Source organism: Sinohyriopsis cumingii, chromosome 7, assembly GCF_028554795.1.
Source record: "Sinohyriopsis cumingii isolate HCF-2022 chromosome 7, ASM2855479v2, whole genome shotgun sequence".
In the NCBI taxonomy this organism is placed as follows: Eukaryota; Metazoa; Mollusca; class Bivalvia; order Unionida; family Unionidae; genus Sinohyriopsis; species Sinohyriopsis cumingii.
Window position 1 is genome coordinate 135006343 of NC_142967.1, and position 23596 is coordinate 135029938.

The 23596-nt window shown below is 34.2% G+C and overlaps 1 protein-coding gene across 1 annotated transcript in view; it reads left to right on the top strand.

The window, feature by feature from the left end:
• Positions 1-22716, top strand: part of LOC149796184 (protein O-glucosyltransferase 1-like) — a 49238-nt gene extending 26522 nt beyond the window's left edge. Inside the window, exons 8-10 of the mRNA XM_089966132.1 lie at positions 7323-7490; positions 17826-17882; positions 22505-22716. Of these exons, the coding sequence (XP_089822258.1) occupies positions 7323-7490; positions 17826-17882; positions 22505-22646 (367 nt within the window). The 3' untranslated portion in view covers positions 22647-22716. The remainder of the gene's footprint in view (positions 1-7322; positions 7491-17825; positions 17883-22504) is intronic.
• Positions 22717-23596: the final 880 nt, after the last annotated feature.

Here is a 23596-nt window from a genome sequence, read left to right on the forward strand (position 1 = left end):
CAATCAATGTTTGTCCTTCTCAGGGCTAGCCAAAGCAGTAACCAAGTCCATAGGTGTCAACCCTTTGAGACGAAAACCTGTATGCCAGACCAATAGAAACCTTACTAAGACCAAAAAAACCTTACACATAAAAATGTATTCATACATTATATAAGATCAACAGTTTTAAAACAACAAATTCTATACACAAATTATTATGACATATTTACATAATTATTTACATTTTGAAACTTTATTTCATTCTTTTTACTTATAACACTATCATCTTCCTGCTTTTTCTAAACAAAGAAGCTTTGATGGATGCTCCCTTCTTCATTTCAAATTTTTTTCCATGCAGTTTTGTCCTGAAGTGTTACTCCAGATCATATATACTCGACGCCACCACTTTAATGTCTTTACTGCATATTTTACAAAAAGCATGTGAAGATCCTAATTTGGATACATCTCTAATGCCAGTGGGACTTTAATCCAATCAGCCTGAAACTTGCCATGACCTTGGTCAGTGTCTTCAAGCTTGCATTTCTTTGAGGCTCAGCCATTTGATGGATGGAATATTTCAAATAGATGAGAGAAATATAAAAATATAATTGAAAAATTTATATTTGGCATGTGATAGAGGAAGATCTCCCAATTACAAATATGTTACGAATTTATATTTGTCCCCATAAACCCCACGATATTACATCAGGAACTATCCAAAAATTAAAATCTATAAATAATTTTTTTTTTAAAGTAGCATTCTGGAAGTTTATACCTCATAAGCTGTTGATCATTTCTATTAAAATTGCGTATCTGGTGTTTGAAAAGTTATGAATTTGCTATATGGTGTGCCGATTTTGGTCACAAACTTGATATAAATTGGCAGTGTTACATATTTTCAAGTCACTCAGAATCTGTACTATGGCCATCATTATGGCAATGCAACTTCCTGTTTGCATTACCTATCTGACAAGCTTAACTCACAGCTATAACAGCACAATACACTGCTGGTGCTAAAATCAGTAGAGTATTTATTTTTAATTAGTGTATTGTTAAAATGTTTAATAAATCGACTTTATCTCCACACAGAAAAGTTGACAAATTATGGTGACACCAACATGATTGCCACACTATGTGAAGTAGGAAAGTTGATGCAAACTTTATGCATTTGATAGTAATAAGTATAAATAATAAAAGAATAATGTATAAAATAAGAAAACATACTTACTACACAGGAAGTTAGTCATTATTAGAAATCTGAGTGAGCATCTAATCTCCGAGCGATAATCAACAAGATCTTCACACACTGGAGTTGAACCATGAATGAAACTCGTTTCATTATCAAAGGAAAAGCGTGGTTTTGAGTATGATTTGATTGGTTGTTTGGGGCTACCATAGTCTCACTGAATACTCGTGCTAAAAAAAATTAGGCCAAGAGTCCAAGATGCACACAAAACAAAAATAAATAGATAATTAAATTAAAAAACTTTACGCATTTTTTTTGCAAAACAACTGTATGACTGTACACTGACAAAAAAGGAGAAATTACGGGTAAACCGTACAAGTTGACACCTATGCAAGTCAACTGTTCAAACTGCATGAAAAATCCCTCCAAACACTAAATTTAGACAGAATTAAGTTGTCCTCTCAGTGGTGTATGTTTTTACTTTTAATCTTATTTTCACATTCATGCCTATGATTATGTAGAACTGAACGAAATGGACAAGTGAATTGCTATGCGAATCGAGTGATATTACAACATACTGATAATGCAATGAGTCATAATACAGTTAGAAATAGTCCGTATCAAATGCATACCATTTTGCACATTAAGGTAAAAAAAAAAGTTCTACATAACAAAGAACTTACAATAATAAATAGTAACATTAGTTCTAACTTATTGTTCAACAAAGTCTGACAAGAGAAATGTGATTCTTTGGCTGGGCACATTGATTTCATTCCTATCCTGCATCTCTGCTGTTTTGGTCATAAACTCCACTGGATGGTTGAAGTCACTAAGTTATGGACTAACATCATATTTCTGGCTTTGTTATTCCAAAATCATTTCCTTAACTATTCATGTGAAATTCCAGCATGACACATGCATGGTCCAATATGAAAATGAATATGGCACAATAACTGCGATTATGCAAACTTCTTTCCACTTAATGTTGAAGTCCCAGGGTTTGTAGAAATGTTGATGTCTTTAGATGAATTCCTTGACAAATTCATTAATACTTCTGACATTACAAGGACCAGAGCATGGTTTTACACTCACATTTAGTATAAAACACAGAGTACATATTTATAAGAGATGCAGATGGTGATCAAAACAATGGTGGGTGGGTGGCATGTGTTCAGGAATTGAAGTAATTCACATGTGGTAGATGTTTTCAGTGACAGATAAAAATGACATGATCAAATATGACAAAGTCTGGTAGGTCTGATATTATCTCTCATCTCAATGTTTAACATCAGATAATCTTCACAAATAATTGAACAATGTTTATGCATGCAGAATTCCATTCACAATACCATTAAGGTATTACAACATAGTGAACTGTATCATGTTTTTTCTGACTTTATTTTGTGTTTTTACATTTTCATTTTTAGTATTATTATTCGAAAAAGAATGTAGTTCTTAATAGGGCCTATTATTTTGGTTTGTTGAGTTAGGTATTACAATATATATATATATATATATATATATATATATATATATATATATATATATATATATATATATATGGCTTAGATCTGCATGATGTGCCGCTTGTAACCAGCAAAGTTCAAGAACCATTCATGATGTTTTAATACAGCTTGATCTGAACATTGATTTAGACTTGTATGTGACTGTTACGGGTTATTCATTACCCTTGTTGATCAACATAGCCTCACAATGGATGTGCTTGTTTAAAAAAAATTGTAAGCAGAAACATTAACAAATTGAGATTTTAACATTGATGACAGAAAATATACATCTTTTCTATAAAATGAATTTACTTTACAGATAGAGATTTTGAAGATATTGAGGTGTAATGCCATAGACCAGACAATCATATAATTTTATATTTAAACATAAGAATACAAACTTAAAGCGACTTTTTGTTGGAACAAAACCCAGACTTGCCTAACATTTGAAAATGTGATGTAATCATCAAAGAGACAGAAAGAGGGTATAGTATACTTTATTGATGCAAGTTGCAGTAATTACTGATATATTAACAAAGTCGAAACAAAGTTATGGGGAAAGGTAAATAAAATTTTTTATTTCTAAGTATTCCAATTTTATGAGTATTACCATAACATTTTCACATATTATATTTCAATACTGGGTCTTTAACAAACAATGAAACAAATATACCTTACTTAAGAAATAAATTACTGTTATTTTGATGTGACTATGATATGCAGGCAAAGCTAAGAAATGTCGAGTGACTCTGTGACAAAAGGTGACTGATCAAACCCAGTTTGCTTTTAATACTTAAGTGGCGCTCTCAGACTCAATTCTTTTTTAGGAATAGGTAAGGAGTAGATTCATATGCAAGATATTTTATATTTTTTTTTTTTTGTGTGGACCCTCTTAGATTAACATTATAGAGGAGACCCCTTAGTGTCTAAATCGAAAGGGTTTGTATGTGTTAATGTTTTTGTCCCCAATATCGCTTTTATTGTATGATTTTAAAAAAAAATTTGGATTATATTTTGTTCTAGGGATTATAAACCGCCCTAACTTGCGTAACTGCTCTTTGACTATGGCTGGTCTTAAAGTTATTTACATACGTGTTCCGTGCCAGGGATCAGTATTATCTAGTGATTGCTATGTATTTTGTGCTATATTGTTTTGTATGATACCCCTCGTGTTTTTGTTTGGACTGGCTGGTAAAGACCAAATTTCTGTTTGAGTTATTTAATTATATTAGATTTAAGTTCGTGGAAGCAGTTTAGTGTGTGTGTGTGTAGGAAAAGTAATAGGTAGATGTAAATGTTTTGCGTAAAGAGAAATAAGATAATACTTGACTGAGTTCAATGTATGGTCCACCGCAATTGCTTAGCGAATGAATTCAGCTTAGAGTTAGTTGGTTAATGCACGGGCAGCACTTGCGCCCTGTATGAGTTAGTAAAATTGTTCATACTATCCCATGTGTAGCTGGTCAGTGGTATTAGTTAAGTATGTGTAAGTCTTAGCTCAATAGATTCAAGGTATAGTAATTGATAATAAATCCGGTAAAATGAAAGTAACATTTTTAGGAGTAATTTCGAGATAGTATATTTCGGGAAATTTTTAAAGCAATTTTTTAGTATAAATAAGTAGGTAAGTAAATAATGTTTCTAGTATTGTGTATTTGTTTATGTTTGCATGTTTGTGATTAGTATAGACGTAACACAAAATTCTGGCAAGTTGCCTGTTTGTGATGTCCATTCGTTTCGTATTCCGTAATCATTTATAGTCCATAAGCTATCCATTTCGTTATCAAAAGAATTTGTAGTCACTTTCATAGTCATTCGGTGTTTGTAGTCTGTTTTTTTTTTAGTTTATCCATAAATTCGATTGTATGTGAAGTCTTAAATCTTAAGGCCATATTCGTTCCCTCTTCTTTCCTTTTTATAATTTTGGTGATTCATTTTTCAAGTCCTTAGTCGTTCCGTTTCGTAATTTTCTGGTACTGCAGTTATTATATTAATTTGAATGTCCATTTCCATTTCCAAGTCGTTTTAAATTTGTAATATTTCTTGCTCCATAAGGATCCCCATGAAGATAATCACAATAGGTCGAGAATAGTCGCATATCCTTACTTCACAGAATATAGTTTGTGTACTGGATCATTAAAGTAGACCGCTCACTGACAAAACTTCCGTAATGTAAGATATTTTAAAGCTTATTGTAATGCATGTAATTTTGTATCCTATTTAACTGTCATGCACACTGATCCATTAAAATCATTGTTTTTCTACTAAAGTTGTACCTGTATAGAAATTTGTTTTATAAATGAATTTGATCACCTTAATATTAGAAAATTATTCCTTTGCTATCTCCAAATCCAATCCACTCTGAAAAATGTAAAAATGATCTTTCCATATATATATATATATATAGACACAGAGAGAGAGAGAGAAGGGAAGTAACTCATGATTATGTGTGTGTGTGAGTGATTTGGACTTTGAATGTAGCTTTAACAGTTTTCAGTCATATAACTATGATGTCTGCAGTGTGGCAGTTTATAGTGATGTTTAGTACTGGGTCATCATGCCGCAGACATAAAGCATGATGTTCCACCCAGTAGTCGCATTATCTTTACACTAGGCTGACCACTCCTAACACTAACCTCTTAATGCTGAGCACCAAACGAGGCAGCTATTAGAGCCGTTTTAAGTCATTGGTATGACTCTGCAGGGGTTCAAGCCCGTGACCTCATATCCAAGGATATTGATTAGTAATTAATGTTTTCACCCGTGTAATTATAAAGTCAAAATTGTCATAACCTGGTCACAGATGGCCATTTCACTCCCCTATAAAATTTCCTGTATAAATGTATTGTGTGTACATGTGTGCCATATTCCCAGAAAGTGTTGAGGGATTTGAGGTCTCAGAAAGAGTGTTTGAGGTTCCAAGGAACACATGACCTAAAAAATGATGAGCAGTGGAGAAGTATAAGCTTACACAGAGTAATGGAAATTCAAATATGATAATAAAAAGAACACAACATTGTTTTTTTCTTTGAAGCATTTAATATACTTACAAACAAGTAATAGTTGGAAGACATATAGCATTGTCCAATGGCATCACCACGTACATGTCTACGCTCACATAAATGCTACTGCACTAGTGATAAATAAAACAAATACACCAAGTTTCTGTCTTTAAAATCCATTGGACAGTAGAATATTTTCTTAGTTAGCTATAGTCTTGCTCCTCTCAATAGTTTGGGTGGGGAAATGAAGCTGAAAGTTCTACAAATATCATTTGTGTGACAGATGCCGATTTGGTGGGTTGGGGGTCACACTTGCTACTTGACAGTGGCAAGTGGACATTACAAGAGAAAGCTCTTCATATCAATCCATGGAAATGAAGACCATGGTCAACTCAAAGGAAGATGGTTTTGAAAATGTTGGACAGTTCACTTGTAGTGATCAAGGGGAGACAAAATCATTGAACCTTTGTGTTATTGTATAAAAGTATCTTTGTTGGTGTGCCCAATATCATATGAACATAAAAGTCTGACTTATCCCAGGCAAACTCACTGTCCTAGCTTACTCATTATCAAGAAAGGCAGTTTGCTTCATATGAATTGATCTCTCTGTCCATCCATTTTCCACTGAATCAGCGCACTATGCTAAACATATTCTTGACAAGGTGGAACAACAAACTGCCCACCTTCATCTTACCATTCCTGGACCCAAAGGCATGGGCTGTTGACACCCTTTTAATTAGCTGGGAGTTAATATCGGCATATGCCTTCCTTCCTGTGGTTTGGATACTAATGAGGTTGAGAACTAGTTCTAATTGCTCACGTTGGATGGGACAGATCCTGGATCAACAATCTGCTTGGGAGTGAAATGGCCATCTGTGACCAGGTGCCCAGGAGAATTGTAGACACCTCAATATTGTTCAAGCAGCTGAGGTCACCATAATTCCATCCATATACTTCATGCCTGTTCATGTCAGGGATACTCTGCATGGAAGGAGTTCTGCACATAGATTGTGGAGAGGATCTTGACAGCTGGACGGCCCTCTACTTTGAAGGCATATGAAGGAAGATGTTTTTATTTGTTTGGTTGAAAATTGAACAATTGTCTTATGAATTTGTGAAATAAGTCGGCATTACATGGGAAACTTACCATTCTCCATCCAGTTACTTTAAAGTCATGAAAACTAAACATACCAAAACATCTAACTAAAATCAGTGAATGATCATGCATATAAATGATACCATAACACATAGAAACCCAATTTTGAAATATTAAGGAATATTCTTGTATAATGTTCCATTATAAAGAATATTTGTCTGATATGGTCTCTTAAGCTGAATTTCTGATATTCATGGTAAATGTCCATACTTAAAAAACAAAATGACAAATGTCCTATCTTTCTACATACTTGGTAATAAAAAAAAGACTTCATTCTTACTGCATTCCTAGTAAGAAAATTATGTCCATTCTTACTGCATACTTAGCGTGGAAGGTTTTCATTTTGTTAATGATTGAACATGAACTGTTCGATATTTTGACCTATAGTATTACTGAAAATGTATTTGACAAAGAGTAGCACTATCTAACATTACAAAGGAAGCAGTATTTTAGAAATAATCACCTGATTTTTTCTTCTTATTTTATAATTTCAGGTATTTATTTAATTTTCGAGGTGTTGCAGCTAGTTTTCGTTTCAAGCATCTGTTCTTGTGCGACTCTGTAGTATTTCATGTGGGAGAAGAGTGGCTCGAGTTTTTCTACCCAGCCATGAAACCCTGGGTCCATTACATTCCTGTTGAACAAGATCTTTCAGATGTTAAGTAAGTGTCATTTGTATCACTATTGTTCTCCTTTGGTTTAGATAAATGATGAGACAGAGATACTAATCATCACAGGCATGTCAGGGTCCATATTGGACTCCAATGTTTGGGCAAAAATACTTCTCCCTCCACAATGTTGGTGATAGTGAGAAGCAGATATAGAAAGTTCAACATTTATATTATGTCCAAAGAAATAACTTTAAAAGTCTTTTTGCATATTTTTATGTTATTAAAATGCTATTGAAATACTATTAGTACTTTATAAAAATATTCAAAAGTTTTCTTATTTTACTTCTCCACAGTTCTTGTGTTAAACAGGTATTGTATGACAACTTCAAATATAGCCTAAAGTTGAAATCCAGCAAAAGCTTCCATAGTTCAAGTCTTCTTTCAATATTTTTATAGAATGAAATATTGGATAAAATGATTAATTTTATTACAGATTGACAAGGATACATTAACTGAATCATAATTGCTTCCTGTTGGCTTTCACAAATGCAGTTTTCACTTATTTGTTTCATGGGTCATGTGTGAATTTTTGGTCATAATACTTGTTCTAACTTTTCAACAGCCTCTCTAAAGGGGGACTTGATGCATGATTCAGAATTTTACTTTTATTTTTGCAAAAGTGGGTGGAGATATGGCATCAAATCAAGACAAGCCAAGTGAACTTCACTTTGGACATGTTTAGGCAAAATGACGGTCTTAAGGGCAACAATTTTGCTGCCCACCTTCGTGTCTACAGCCCATGACCTGAATACCTAAACATCAAATGTTCTTTCAGTTAGTAGGGACGGCTTTTGAGGCTGTGACGTTCCTCAAATTGTTCAGATTCAGAGAATAATGCAACTCAAGCCACAGTTGTCCTGTCTATACATGCTTCTTAATGCCTGGCTGTAAGCAAGAGAGTCCTGTGTAGAAAAGAGTTCTACTCTTCAGTCATGGGGAGGATTTCCGAGTTAGAAGACCTTTCACTTTGAAGGTGTATAAAGAGAAGTGGTTTGTCTTTACAGGCTGGTGCAGGGACAGCAACTCCCCACTAGGCATTGGTTTTCAGCTAGTATACTTCATTATCTGGCTGTTTGAGAAGAAGTTTGCTCATATTACAATCAGAAGTTACCACTCCTTGATTTCCAGTCCATTGAGATATCATGGGAAGGGGCTATTTAGGCCATGACAAAGATGTTATGGATGTATTTGGATATTTTGATCTAAATTGGCCCTGGTCACTCACTTGTTCCCCAGATGGAACCTCTCCAGGGTTCTGACATGATTCAATTCTGATATTGTCAAGCCCCTTTTTAGAACATTATTGAAAGTACTGTCATACAAACATTTTAAGTCATAACTTGAGCCTGCAGGGTGGATGAATTGTAAATACTTATTTGATCCGGACTATTCGGTCATTGTAATGATGCAACCTGTCTTCATAGCCAAGAACAGGTTGCCATCTATGGATAATCTTTGACCGATCCATTGAAAGTGGCAGCTCTGCAAGAACCAGTTCATGCTTTTAGTGCTACTTGATATGCATAGAAAGCATTTAAGGGGTCTGACAACTCTCTCAGTTAATAAAGGCAAGGAAACCTTACTTTTGAACGCAGTGGTTGGATTTGAGACATCACAGAGGCTATTGGCCACTGCCCAGGTGATCAGTAGACCTAGTTAACAGCATCACAATCTCTTCATGGATTTGAGTCTCTGGCCTTTGGTTAATTTGCCCATGTGACCCTAGTCTTGAGAGAGTGGTTTTTGTCTTCCTTACAAAATGGGTTTTGTAGAATAGCTTTTGTTCTTGTGCCTTGATCACCCTTTGTTGATGGTGTAATAAAGTAAATCCGTTGATTCTGGGGTCAAAAGTTCAGAGTTGAAAACTCACGGTAGAGCCGACAAGGGAAAAATGAATTTTGCACAGCAAGTTTAGTTCAAGACTGCATACCTTGACCAAGGGTCGATGTCACTGAGACTCATTGGTCAGTAATAATCAAAGATATACTACTAGTGAGTGTATATATGACTTTTAAACATGGTTTGGGTGTATAATGTGTTGTTCACTGTACTTTTGTTATTTGAAGGGGATGCATGCATCAAACCTACCTTCCTAGAGTTTGAAATATTCGTATCCCATGGATACATACTGTCATCATGACAGTTTCATACAACTTTTCATTGATTTACATGACATGCATCTTCATGTATATATGAACATACTACAAAATAAACATTACATGTGTCTGTTGAGAACTAGAGGGTCAGAATAATTAAAAAAATAAGCAACAAATGCAGAAAAAGTGCTTAAAATATTCTGTCATTTGTAAAAACCATAAGTAAAATCTGTTTACACATTACATTAACATATAATGCCATTAGATAATTCTTACGATCATCATAAGTACTGTATTTCATGTAATTTTTCTTATAAAAAAATAATTATTAATTTCAATGTGTGAAAAATTATATGTAAAATAAACAATTAACAATTTGTGATTCTGAACGTGTACGAAAAATAAAGGGATCATACCTGAACAAATTCTACAGAACACATGCTACTCGACAACCTAACAGTACAAATGTACAAAGTAAACATATATTTTCTGTCTCATTCTGCTCTCAACTCAAGAATCGAATTACAATAAAAATAAAAGTACTCAAAATGATTTTTGTGAACAAGAAAGAGATAGGATTATGTCTCATTGTGAAGGCTCGTCTGCATTTAGAGCATATGTAGCTGTTATGTTGTGTAAAGTTGGCAAAATGTTTGTCCTACATGTAAGACATAACACATGTTATGTTTTAGAGCTCACAAAAGTCAAACATAAATATCAGCATCAATGTCTTACGTGTAGGACTAGCAAAATGATTAACATGGTTTGAACATGTATTAGTTAAGGATATTATTTATTGGTAAATTTTTGGCAATGATACGAGTCCACATTGTCGAGAATTTAAGTGCAACTTGTATTTTTACAGCAGCAATAATTTCATTATCAAATAGCAATAAAAAATAAAGAACTTGAAATCACGTTTTAGTTAATGCGTGTGAGTGCGCATGTATGCATGTGAGAGAGACAGATGAAAACAATGTGTCTGTATACAAGACTATTTATTCACAGTGGTTTTTATTTGTAGCTTTTGCAAAGAGAAAAAAGACTATTTTGAATTAGGGGCTGTCCATTTAGAACGTATATATAGTGGGGGTAGGGGGGTAATGCAAATGCATATGCTTGTGTATGGGGGGTCTACTGATATTGTATATATGCATAGGAAATGGGGGGGTGAAACCTCAATAATAATTTGTCTAATACGTAATCTGTTTGACTGGGTTCAGTTGGTATTTGAATTTTAGTGGACACTAGACAGACTTTGTAAAGTTACACAGCTTATTTCTTTGATGCAGCCAGACATTGAACATCGGTGGACTATCTGTTTTATTAAACACGTTAATATTATTAATCCTTGATCGTTTCTACTTGGATTAAATATAGGCCATTCTTTAGAATTGGGGGGTGAGATGCATCAAATATACATACGCAGGTGGTGTGTGTGTGTAAAAAAAGGTATGCATGTGAACAGGGAGGGGTCAAGCTTTACCAGGTTTTTGTGTATGTACTAAATGGATGGCCCCATACCTGATGATTGTGATAATCCTCATGTATTACGAACCTGCTATATTCCATTATCAAAAAACACCGCTAAATCAACAATTCATTCTTGTTTTAATTATGATGTACATTGTCACAACAATCACATGGCTATGCGGTGTTAGCACTTTGGTTATTCCAGTTGAAACCAGATTGAGGGCAAGAATCGACAGAATAGGTCAAATCATCGAGGCTGCCAGTAGGGAAATGAGGCTTTCTTTAGGGAAATTAAAATCTGTCAACGTGCTATTGAAGCCATTGTCCATACAGAATTTGTTATAAGGACAAGCACTCATATGCATTACTTGTTATTCAAACTTGCCAATAAAGATAATAGAGGGGTATATCGTTGAATATATTTGCAATAAAATGTTAATTATATCCAAGTCAAAACAGAACAAACACTCAAAAGAGGGTACAGTAAAACCTGTTATGAGAGACCACCCCTTCTGCCAACAAAAAGTGGTATCTCAAGACAGGTGGTCTCATCGCAGATTTGTAAAAAAAAGACCAGTTTCCAAAGTCCAGTTTCAGAACAATTTCAAGAAAAATAACCACAATCACTGTACATATATTCTTTCTTAATAGTTCTTGCTAAAATATTGTATGCATTCATCTAAAAACAAATTTATATAGCAGTAAAGATATACTATTATCATTATACATGAAATGACATTTACGTTTGAAGATCACATATTTTAGCATATGAAATCGTTTCTGAATTACTTGTTTTCCTTTATAACAACCTAAGAATTTTTTATCAACGTTTAAAATGTTTTTTTGGTGAGTGCTCTGCTCTTTTTCACTTCTTTCAGTTACAATAATTATTTTCTCCAGTCTTAAAGTTTGTCTCTTTTTAGTTAGAGGTTCGTCCATTGTTATGAAGGTTCTACGTGTTAAAATCGTTAGTGCTCAATTGTAATATCAAAAGAAAAGATGGTTTTGACTGGGCCGTGGGAAAATATGAAAAATCTATACATGTGCATTGCATATCTAACAATGAATGAAATAAAAAGACAATTATCTCGTCCAGAAACAGAACCTTTACTCAGAAACAAAAGTCAATGGCTTCATTCAAAGATGACATACAGGGATTAACTCTGAAAGCAAAGTGTGCAACCCAGTCACACCAACTTGAATATACGGCAGCTTTGTGATTGAGATGTACTCACTTAACATCAGGGGGAAATACATCAAACAGCACAAGTCTTGAACACTATCAGTTGAATCCCACAAATGATTCTCTCTTACTCGTTTAATAGACAATGACTGTATTCACCCCCAGCAATATGGATTAACTCTATCGACAAACAACATACGCAACCACTGCATCAGCTTTGGCACTACAATGGCAACTCGTGACATGTACATTAGCCTGGTTTACGGACTGTAGCATTTATCACTGGTAACAACAATCCTTTTTTAAAAATTCCTTTTTTGTTTGTTTTTTATCGAACAATCTATACTAATCAAGCGGTTGTTGTAACAATTGATTACATATAGGTCAGTGGTGTCTGTTTTCGCAATATGGTCAACAATAGGGATGCCAGTTCCTATGATAAAGATGGTAAGCAGGCTTAGTGCAGGAATAATTAGTCTGGTTCCCTGCTTTTTATGATTCCTGCATTGCTCCCCCCCTATACGAATAGCAGAGATCATCGCGGGGAGCATACAAAGCAGGGAACCAGACTAGGAAATAATCTGCATAAATTATAGTTTAGTCTGGTTTATGACAGAAACTGTAAAACACTATAGGCACAGCTAAAAAAAAATCAGACATCGGTTGCCAGCCTATTTTTGCAAAAACGAAATTAAAATTTAGAATGGTATGAGCAGTTGTTTTTACGGCAATTAAATAAAGGTCAGTGGAGTTTAGCCTCATTTTTTGCGATGTGGTTATTCATAGCAGTGTCGAAATGCATTTTTTGCCAAGACATCGTGGTTGCTGGTCGTGTTCAGCAGGTGGTCACTCATAACAGAGCATTTATATAATAGAATCGTTCCTTGCATTACAATTGTGGTCAGAAATGACAGGTGGTGGCTCATAACAGAGGTCGCTCCTAGCAGTTTTAGCTGTGTTACTCTGGACAGTACTCTCACATTGCACCAACATGTCATGAACACATGCAAGGATGCATATCTTGAGCTGAGACGCATCAGCTCAATTCGCAAATATCTTTCAGTTGATGCCACTAAAACACTTGTGTGTTCATTAGTACTTTTAAGTCTGGACTATTGTAACTCAATTCTGTCTGCTTCATCTCAAAATATCTACTCCAGAAACTTCAAAAAACAGCTGCTCGGATCATACTTAGAGTACCACGATCAGAGCACACCTCCCCGCTGCTCTGTACCCTACACTGGCTATCCATTCGATCCAGAATCAAACACAAAATTTGTTCTCTGTGCTATGTTTCACTGTTGGACTCTAGTCCAACATACCTTTCTGACCTCACCCATGTGTACACACCAGCAAGATACTTATGCTCCTCTTCTGACAATTGTATACTCATTATTCCAAGTATGAAAACAAAGTCATATGGACAGCGTTCTTTTGCATACCAGGGCCCAGCAACGTGGAATGAATTGCCCACTGAACTTAGACACAAAGACACAGTGATCACATTCAAGAGGGCTCTCAAAACTCACTTATTTCGACAGCAAGAGCAAACTTAAAGACCTAATAATGTTTCCTACCTGAAATATTCTCAGCATGTTTTTTATTTTTTAATGTTTTTCTAATTTCATGGTGGGGTTTTTTGTAATAATATTATTATGTTTTTTTATCTTATAGGTGTTGTCTAATGTTGTAAAGTGCTTAGAGCTTTTAAAGATTAGGTGCTTTACAAAGTCCTCATTATTATTATTATTATTATTATATGGATATATATGAATCGATTAACGAAGTCTGTGACTTTCAAATTTACGATAGACTATATGACTATAATGAAACAATAAGACTAGTTGACCAAGGGTCTTTGGTCTTCACTTTAGCATGTATTGAGATGTAATTTTTGTTGTATAAGAAAACATCAAAGGGCTTCCAAACTCATTTTAAAATGCATGTGGTGTTTTGTTACGGTGATGGACTTTTTAAGGAGAACTAATTAACAATAATATTTAAAGGTATGGTCTGTGAAGTCCCTTGTCCGTTTGTTAATAAGCATCAGTAGATATTGTAATGAAAATAAGAGAGCTTATGCATCAATCATTGTATTTTCTCACCAACAATTAATTATTAATTTTTTTAAAATCAAAATGGCAATATTTGCAAACGTAAATCTTCTTGGTAGAAATCTTATGTCCAATAATTTAATGGATTTTTAAAAAAATACAAAGTGATATGTACGAAAAATTAAAGGGTATGAAAAAATACACGAAATATGGTAATAGCTGTTATTGGATTATATGGAAGTGCTGCATCTGAACTAAAACTGTATTCAGTATCCTTGACTGACTTGGATCTTGGCAATTCTGCCATATTTACATTCCTGAAAAAATAGTGTGGGTTTTTTTATAGAAGATAATACAAGTATGGAGGTCTAATCTCATTGAAAATCTTGTAGGGCTGATGCTGCTGGTATACAGAGTGCACAAGTTTGTATTTGTTAACAGTTCTGAGTTTGTTAGTGTTAGTTGGTCCATATAAAAGACACACAGTGGCATAAAAATGAAAACTATAAATGATAAATGCATGGCATATGGTTTTCTACACTCTAGTATCAGATAATGTCCATTCTGGTTCAGTACATTTATGTTGTACAGTGTTTTTGCAGATTACTGATAAATGCTTGTCAGATTCACTCAGTAGGAAGTTTCAGTCCTAATGTTTTAGATTCTCTACATGTAACGACAGTATCCCCAAAAGCAGAAAGTCGACTTCTGAGCCATTGTTTTATATCAAATTGCTAAGCCCAGAATTTATTAGGATTAGTCTTTATTTGGTTATGCAAAAAACATATACACCACTCCCTCGATAACTCACACCCTGATAACTTGTGAACCTGCTTATAATGTGGGGTCAGGCGTGGATCCCATTTTTTAAACCAGAAAATACCCCAAAAATTGATCCCTATTTGTTGAACTTGAAGAAAATAGCAATCAAAATTGGTAACAGAAATTGGTAATCAACATTATGAAATATCAAAACAATTTTTAACATTTTCTTTCCAAACGACATTTCTAGTACACCGCAATTAATGATATGTAAGGAAATTTCGATAATGAAAATGTCACTTATGCCGAGTGAAGGCAATACTTTAATAAACAAATACAAATTAAATACAATTCTGGTGGCCTACTGGTTAGAGCCTCCACCTCGGATGCGGGATCTTTTAGTTTCTTTTAAGTGTAATCATCATAAGTGCAATGTGTCCTCTTGTAATTAAACATAAAATGCATCAGTCTTTCGTAATAGCTATGTCCGTGAGTATTTCTCTGAGAACCTATTTAAGTGCAACCATGTTGTGATAACTGACTTGCAGAAGTATTTATTGTATTGTTGCACTGAATTAAAAACTGGCCTCCTTTGTATTATCATGTTAATTATGTATTTTGAATCAAATAAAGGAGGTTGAATAAAAGAAAAGTTTAAAGGCATGAAAATCCTACAAACTTAAATCTAGCATCCCCAGTTGTATGAAGGTTGAACTTGCTTCATTTTATCAATCGAACACTGTTATAAATGTTATTGTGTATGTAACATAAACTACCTTAAATTAACCGACTCTTTCGTAACTGTAATCAAAGATAGCAAGGCAGCAAAGCAAAATGAATACTTCGTAAAATAAAGAGCTTGATTTCACAGATATGGACCATTGTGGGCAAGTGAGTTTCAGAGAATTCTTGAACTGGCACTCAGAGATATCCTCAAGGATGATAAAAAGTTTCATGATTACTTCTAATGAAATCATGATATCAATATTGTACTAATTGAACAATAAAAGAATTGAGTTTCGACATAGACGATTGTCTCACGAAATAAATGTCATGTGTTTTTGAAAAAAAGGAATCGTTTTGTGGTGTATCAACATTTAGTCTAGTTCCCTGCTCACTTGGCAGGATACTATTCATCACCACTATGGGAACCAGACGCATCAAGAAAACAAGAGGCAATGACGTGATACACAGTTGAAACCAGTTGGAACGACCTTTCATATGTTGGACATTTTGAAAATAAATGTTATTTAAACAGAATAACAAACAACTTCATGAGAAAATGTGCATTATTAAAAATTATTGTCAATGTGATTGTAAAATGAGGATTTAGTCGTTAAACAGCCTTAGTTTTCTATCACAGTTCTCCCCCTATTATCTGGATGTCAAAGCGAACTTTTTTTCAATTTTTGGAGGTCCCTCTGTAACTTGCATCCTTGCTTAAAAGTGCGGTCTATGTTTGTGGACCCAACTGTGAGCAAGTTATCGAGGGAGAGGTGTATTATTGGCATACTTTCACTTTCAAGGCTTGATCTTAGAATTTCAAGATTCTCGTGTAAACCAAGGTATTATCATCTGCATAACTAAAGAGTGGTTTTTCTTTGTGAAATAAAAGATGTTATTAATAAATATGTTAAATTTAGTTAGTCCTAGTATAAAACCCTGTTGTACACCCATAGCAATATTTAAGTAGCCACTGTTTTTTAACTACATAACTGAACACTCTTGTCTTTTGCTCAGATAACTAGAAGGTAAATCAATAGCCCCAATATCCAACTCATAGGCTACCAACATCTGGTAATAAGGTTTTGGGCAGGGCCATTAATATTTCACCTATGTAATGGTCAAACCACCTCTCTTTTAAGGGCACACATTTCATGTTAACAGTGAACTTGATTCAGAGAAGATAAATTTGGTAGTCCCCTGTAGGTGTAGTTTTCAAATAAAATGGTAGTATTTGATGTTTATGATGGTTGACCAGGCAGTAGTGCTGCCTTAAAATCAGAAGAAAAAGAATTGTAATGAACAAAAGGTCAAATTTAGGGGTGTATATCTCTTCAGATAACTGAGATATTGAAACTCTGAGCTCTGATTCACATAGCCCAGGTTACAAATACGTAGTAATGTAAATATCTGTATAATTAAAAAGGTTCCTAGCATTTGAAAAACCCCACTGTAAACAAATGAATTTGCAAGTGAAACAATTATGCTACCTCTCCTTACTTCAGTTGATGAAAAGTTCATAAGTAATTGGAATTTATTACAGCAATTGTGCATGCAGCCATCTTTTACATAGATGTACACCTGGAAACATGAGATAATACCCCATACCTAAATAAATTCAACTGTAAAATCTATTTGCAAAGTAATAACTTGGAAAAGCAAGCCTTACTGGGACTACAGCCATGTTTTGATAGTCTGTAAGAAAAATCATTGTTGTTCACATGCATGTTAGATAATTTAATAAGCAATATAGTGTTCCTGTTGCAGTGTGTGCTAGTATGTAGCTTTGGTAAACACATGCAGTCAAAAGGTATTCTCTGGACTGGCCTCCATTTTTGTGTCCGAATCCATGGAAAATCCAATTAAGAATGGAGGTATTTTAATTGTGGATATGTTATACCAGCTGTTATATTGGAAAATACTTGAAGGCTTGTATGATTATTTTACAAAATGAAAAATATGCTGGTATAAGCATATTGTAGCCACACTGCACATCATCATCAAGATCTTACATGTGTTTATTTTTCTTCTTCAGAACGTTGCTCCAGTTTGCTAGAGAAAATGATGAAGTAGTTCATCAAATTGCGATGAGGTAAGAAAACTAATACTAGTATATGTATAATTTCACCAAATACCTAAGTTTAGTGATGCAGATCTGACAACATAATGTGGCCATTCTTATATTGAAACTTTTTATGAAAGACGTCTTTTTTTTTTAAAAAAATGTAGTCTCCCAAGACTAGTCTTTCAGGTTGGTTCTTCTATTTACCAAAAAAAAAAATGGAAACTGTTTCCAGTTTTCCTGCTGTTCCTAAATTACCTCCCCAATTATGTCATACTTTTTCAGACCTGCTAACCCTTATGATTTGACCTTAAGTGTTATGGAAATAACCCTTAAAATATAGACTTTAAGAAAAGCAAAAATTACATAAATATGATTGTATAGTAAAACTGGGATACTGGCTTGTCCGTGTCTGATTTTGATCCAGGTTTCATATTAGATTCACTGGAACTTGTCAGGGAACTAGACTAACTTTACTGGAGTACTTCAGATGCTTTAAATGACAAATAGTTCTGCATGATTAAGCAGTTGCTTAATTTTTTAAAAACAGTATTCAACAAGCTATGGGTGATGGGACAGTTTTTATGCATAAATTTATAGGTGCAGTCACTTGCCTAAAATAAAAATTCATAAAAATTTAAAATACACAAGTATGTTAAAAGGTCCATATTTCTAGATAGCTGTGGTTAATAAAAAGCACAAGCATTGCATTCATATAACCTGAAAAGTCAATGGCAGTTCATGGCAAAAGAAGTTAATGTATCCCAACCCCAAATTTATGCCTGCATTTTTATGTCTGAAGGTCATTTTTTATACCAAGTAATGTTCGCAATGCAAATGGAAGCCCTTTCCCTAGCTGATAATTCTCAAAAACATTCTGTATTTAATAGTTTGATGTGATTAAAAATAATTGCCATCCAGGCAGTTTGAGACATTCTGCTTTCCTTGAACCCACATGTTTACTGTAATGGGGGGCTTGCCCTTCTTCCTAGCTGACTATTGGCATTTCACTGTCTACACATTGCAAAGTAAATATGGGCAGTGTAATTGTTTTGTTTCAATTTCAAGAACACAAGTCCAAAACACCTAATTCACAAACATATCCATCTTTAATTATTAAAGACTAATAGCTGAAAAAGTCACATCATAGCCATAGGTTAGTAAATTTGACAGGGGCCAATTTAGGAAACTATCTCCTGCCACCTATACATTTTCAAGACAAAAGCAAAAATAAATCTCCTATGAAGTTTTTAAAGGTCAGTACAAAAGAATAAAAAGGAATGTTAAGATTCTTGGGGAAAATAAGCAGAAAGTGCAACAAATACTGTTTGGGACATGTGTTGAATTTAGTACGTCTCATGGTGCGAGACACGATTGCCATCTCCACATAAATTTAAACCAAAAAAAGCCAAGAATTATGTGAAGTTGAGAAACTCTGCTTGAGGTGTACTTCATAAACATTTTAGTTGAACTTACTGCTTACTGTCACTGCATGTCTCAAATCACACTTCTGAACAACTTTTTTAATTAATTCCTTCCAACATGACAATATCAGTACAAAATCTTTTGTTACACCTTACTGAAAAATTGTTTAATTTTAGGGAAACAATTGACTGCCTGAATGAGGTCTTGTTAGGGTTGGCATGTCTGTTTTGTTTGTGTTGTCCTAATATTTAACATTTTTGTTGGTATGTTATAAATTCATTTATAACAAATCACGCTTTTGATATTTTTGTCCACTTCTACTGAAGCTGTACATATCCTGCAAGTGCTTATGACTGCGTACGTCCACCTTTTAAATAAAGATCACATGTTCATTTCTGATGTTATTTTTGTTTGAAATATAAACATTTTTTCTTCCTTTTTGCTCATTTTTCATAATATGCAGCCCCACTTTTTACCTACTTTTGACTTTAAAAAAGTGCTGGAAAGACTTTTTTTGTTTTGACCAAACGTTCTCAAGGGATGGTCTGTTGTCTGTCATTAGTCTATAAGAACAAAACTCTTGCTACTAAAACTACTTGGAGAGTTTCAATAAGACTTTATACAAACATTCATCCTAAGGTCTAGTAGATCATGGATGAAAATGATGCAAATCTTACATCCATTATGGTAACCAGGACGGCCATCAAGAAAACCTTGCTGCAGCCTCCGTTCCTGAATGGACGGTCATATCAACAAAGACTTTCACTTAGAAACTTTTCATGATATCTGGTTGATCCAAAATGAAAATGGTGTTTTTACATAAAGTTTTGCTACAGTGGTAACATGAATAAGTATGAATGAATTTTTATCATATCCAGTTTGTAGATTTATCTGATGAATACCATGAACAATGCTGCATAAATAACTTTGTTTTTAAAAATGAATGATTTAACCAAACTTAGCACATGGGGCATGTTTGAATCAATGATATCGGGTTCAGGGTCAATTGTCATGACAAAATGTTATGTCCTACACTTACAGGTTATCTTTTATACATGTTTACTTGGAAAAAGTGAGGTATATATGTTGGAGTTTTTCAGGAATGTCAGATGTGGTGTCAGTCCTCACACCGATAAAAAAGAAATCTTTCTCTCTTAGATTCCTTGAAATTCCTGACGGCCAGTAGAGTATAAGTTCCTCTGAGTGACTTGTGTACAATTGTGCTAGCAAACTATCCAGGAAGGACAGGGCTAGATAAGGATGCCCATGCTGCAAGTAGTGTAGGTGACTTAATAATACTTGAAACAACTACTTTTCGAAAATCACTTCATTAATATTGGCAAAATCTGATGGGGAACAATATCACGACCTTTCACATTTATAAAACTGACTTTGATCTGCTCTTTAACATTTCAACTTTAAGTGAAACAGTTGAAAAGACTTGACTTATAATACTGCTGATTCTGAACCAGTTTTATCCAAGTTGGACAAGGAGCATCCTTGCACTGACCTGTAAGCCAAAATATGACAAGTGAGTGATGACTTGCTCTGAATTCTAGCTAGGCTTTGAATGACAGAATGATCAGTGTAAGTGAAGATATGTGTTTATGCACACTGCAGGAAACATCACATGGCACAGACAAATCATTTCCCAAAGACCATAATAATTTGTTTTGCAAAACATTTGTAAAAGTAAATCCAGCAAAACATGTTAAATTATCCCAAAAAAAACATTTAAAAGAATGAAAATGATATGCTGTGTAATATGCTGGCTTTCATTCCTACGAGTTTATGGTTTGGCCATATATGTGGCATGCATTGTCAGTCAACATTTGTTATTTTAAAACTTCTTAAAAACCAATGCACAGATTTTGAGCAAATCAGAAAGAGAGATAATCCTGGCATGAAGGGCTCTGAAGTTTTTACAGACAATGCCAATCTGCCTTGAATTGCTAACAATGGAGAAATCTCTATAAAAAAAAATGGGGATTAAAAAATATATGCAATAGAATTTGACTAAATTTGATGGCATAGAGGGCTTTGAAGCTTTTACATACATAGAGGACTTTAAAGTTTTCACAAATGATTGTTGTTGTTACGAGGTTTAGTACCATTTTCCAGCACATGATAAGCTACATGCTGGCCAGTATAACTGATGGAGGACGCTGTATTATTTTTAATGGGAAATTTGGACTGAAGACTGTCTGACTTAGCATGGTGTTGACTTGTCTTTACAACGGTCATGTAAAAAAATATTGTGTTCCAGCTTTCCACTGAAATCACTTGACCCACAGATGTTGCTAATCAATATTGGATTAATTCATGCACATGTGAAAAATGGCAGGGTTTTTCACTTTGAGAAAGAAATTACAGGTCTTATAAGGTGACGAAACATTGATCGTATCTAGTTTTATTGGAACACATTGATATCTAGCACCAATGTATTTCAAGATTCAGTATTATTCAGATTTGGCATATATAACTTTTTGCACATAATGGTGGCATTGGGGCTTTAAAGTTTGTTCGAATGATTTTAATTAGCCTTTAGATATGGTCACCTTATTTAAAACAGAAAAAAACTATAAATGACCTCTCAAAAGCCAGTAAATAGAATTTGACCAAATTGGACAGAAATCAATTTGGTATGAAGTCATTTCAAATTGGTAATGATGCAAATCCATCAAATATGGCTGCCATCTCTAAAAATGTAAACACCTGAAATAACTTGTCAAAAACCAATGAACAGAAATTGACCAACTTTGTCATGAAGCTTTCTGGCATAAAAGTCTTGCAATATTTGGCAAGTGATGCTGTTGTGCCATCAAATACGAATCAAAATACCCCCAAAAGCCTTGACACAATTTGCTTTTTTAACATTCACAGTCAACAGCATTGGAAAACAATTTCTTTGAAAGCATCCTAATGACTGCTCTTGCATTAAGCTGTTAAGCCTATGTGAATGTGAGCAATCTCAGGATCAAAGTGTTTACTAATCTCTTGTTGGTGTCCCCCCACCCACCATTTAAAATCACTGCATCATAAGTGGTTAAATGAAAATTGATTCAAGTCTTTAATTACGCACAATTTGGTGATATGTAGGCTGTTGCAAATAAATATTTGCTGTATTTTCAGCCAATCAGAAATATATACTGCTTCATATCTCAAAAGATCATTAATGTCCGTGACCATTATGCACACCATATAATTTGAAGCATCCTTTATTTCAGAGGGAAGCAGTTTATCTGGGATCACTTGAGGATGGAGGATGTTTCCTGTTACTGGGAAAAACTTCTGAAAAGATATGCAAAACTGCTAAATTTCAAACTCAAGAGAAATAAAGACTACATCCAAATCAAGACAAAGAAATAACATTTCCAGAAAATACTTTCATTTTCTACATTGTTTTATGATTTAATTTCAATAATAAAAGTGAACATTACTCTCGGTTTATTGTATTGTTTCATTTGCTCTGAGGCTATTACTAGGTACTAATATGGAGTGCTTAAAATATTGGGTGGATAAAATAGCACACTTGGAACTGTTTGTTTCTTACATAATCATACTGCTTCTGCCCATGAATCCTTAAATTGTCTCATGTCAGCTTCATTTCTAAGATAGTTTCTCTTCTCAGTTGAATTTAAGACAATTTTGTAGGAGAGTTAATTGTTATAGGTAATTGTTAATTGTTAAAGGGCTCTCCGTTATGGATCACTGCCATATCACCTCTGTCTGTGTGGGTTCGAGTTTAGGATTTGGCCAATGTGGGTATGTGAGAAAGCTTGCCGGTTGCTTCTCGTCGATCGGTGGTTCTTCCCAAGGTTTCCCCGGGTTCTTCCTCCACCATTAATACTGGCCACCATGCATAGCCTATCATGTGCTGAAAAATGGCATTAAACACCACAACAACAACTAATAGAGATGTGTACAATCATTAGTTTGATGCATGAACAGTGCTTGAAAGAAAGACTTAAAAATGACAAAAAACCCATGTCACTTTTCTGATGAGGATGTTATACTTGTCAAGATGCACTCATCTCATTAAGTTTCATGATTCCAAGTATAGCAGTAAAAAAAATGAGATAAATGTAAAAAATTAAACAAGAATGTATAAATAATGTACATGTACAAAGTTGGCCCTCTTAGTTCCCTCATTATGGGATAAGTGCTATAATGCCCACTGAAAACTCACTTAGGGCTGAGGAAGAAGATTGATACATTAAGACTGTACATATGTATATGCTTTTACACAGATGCTGATGGTAGAACAATAGCTCTCCTTTACGTTGAAGAATCTAAAAAAAATCAGCTAGTTAATTGGT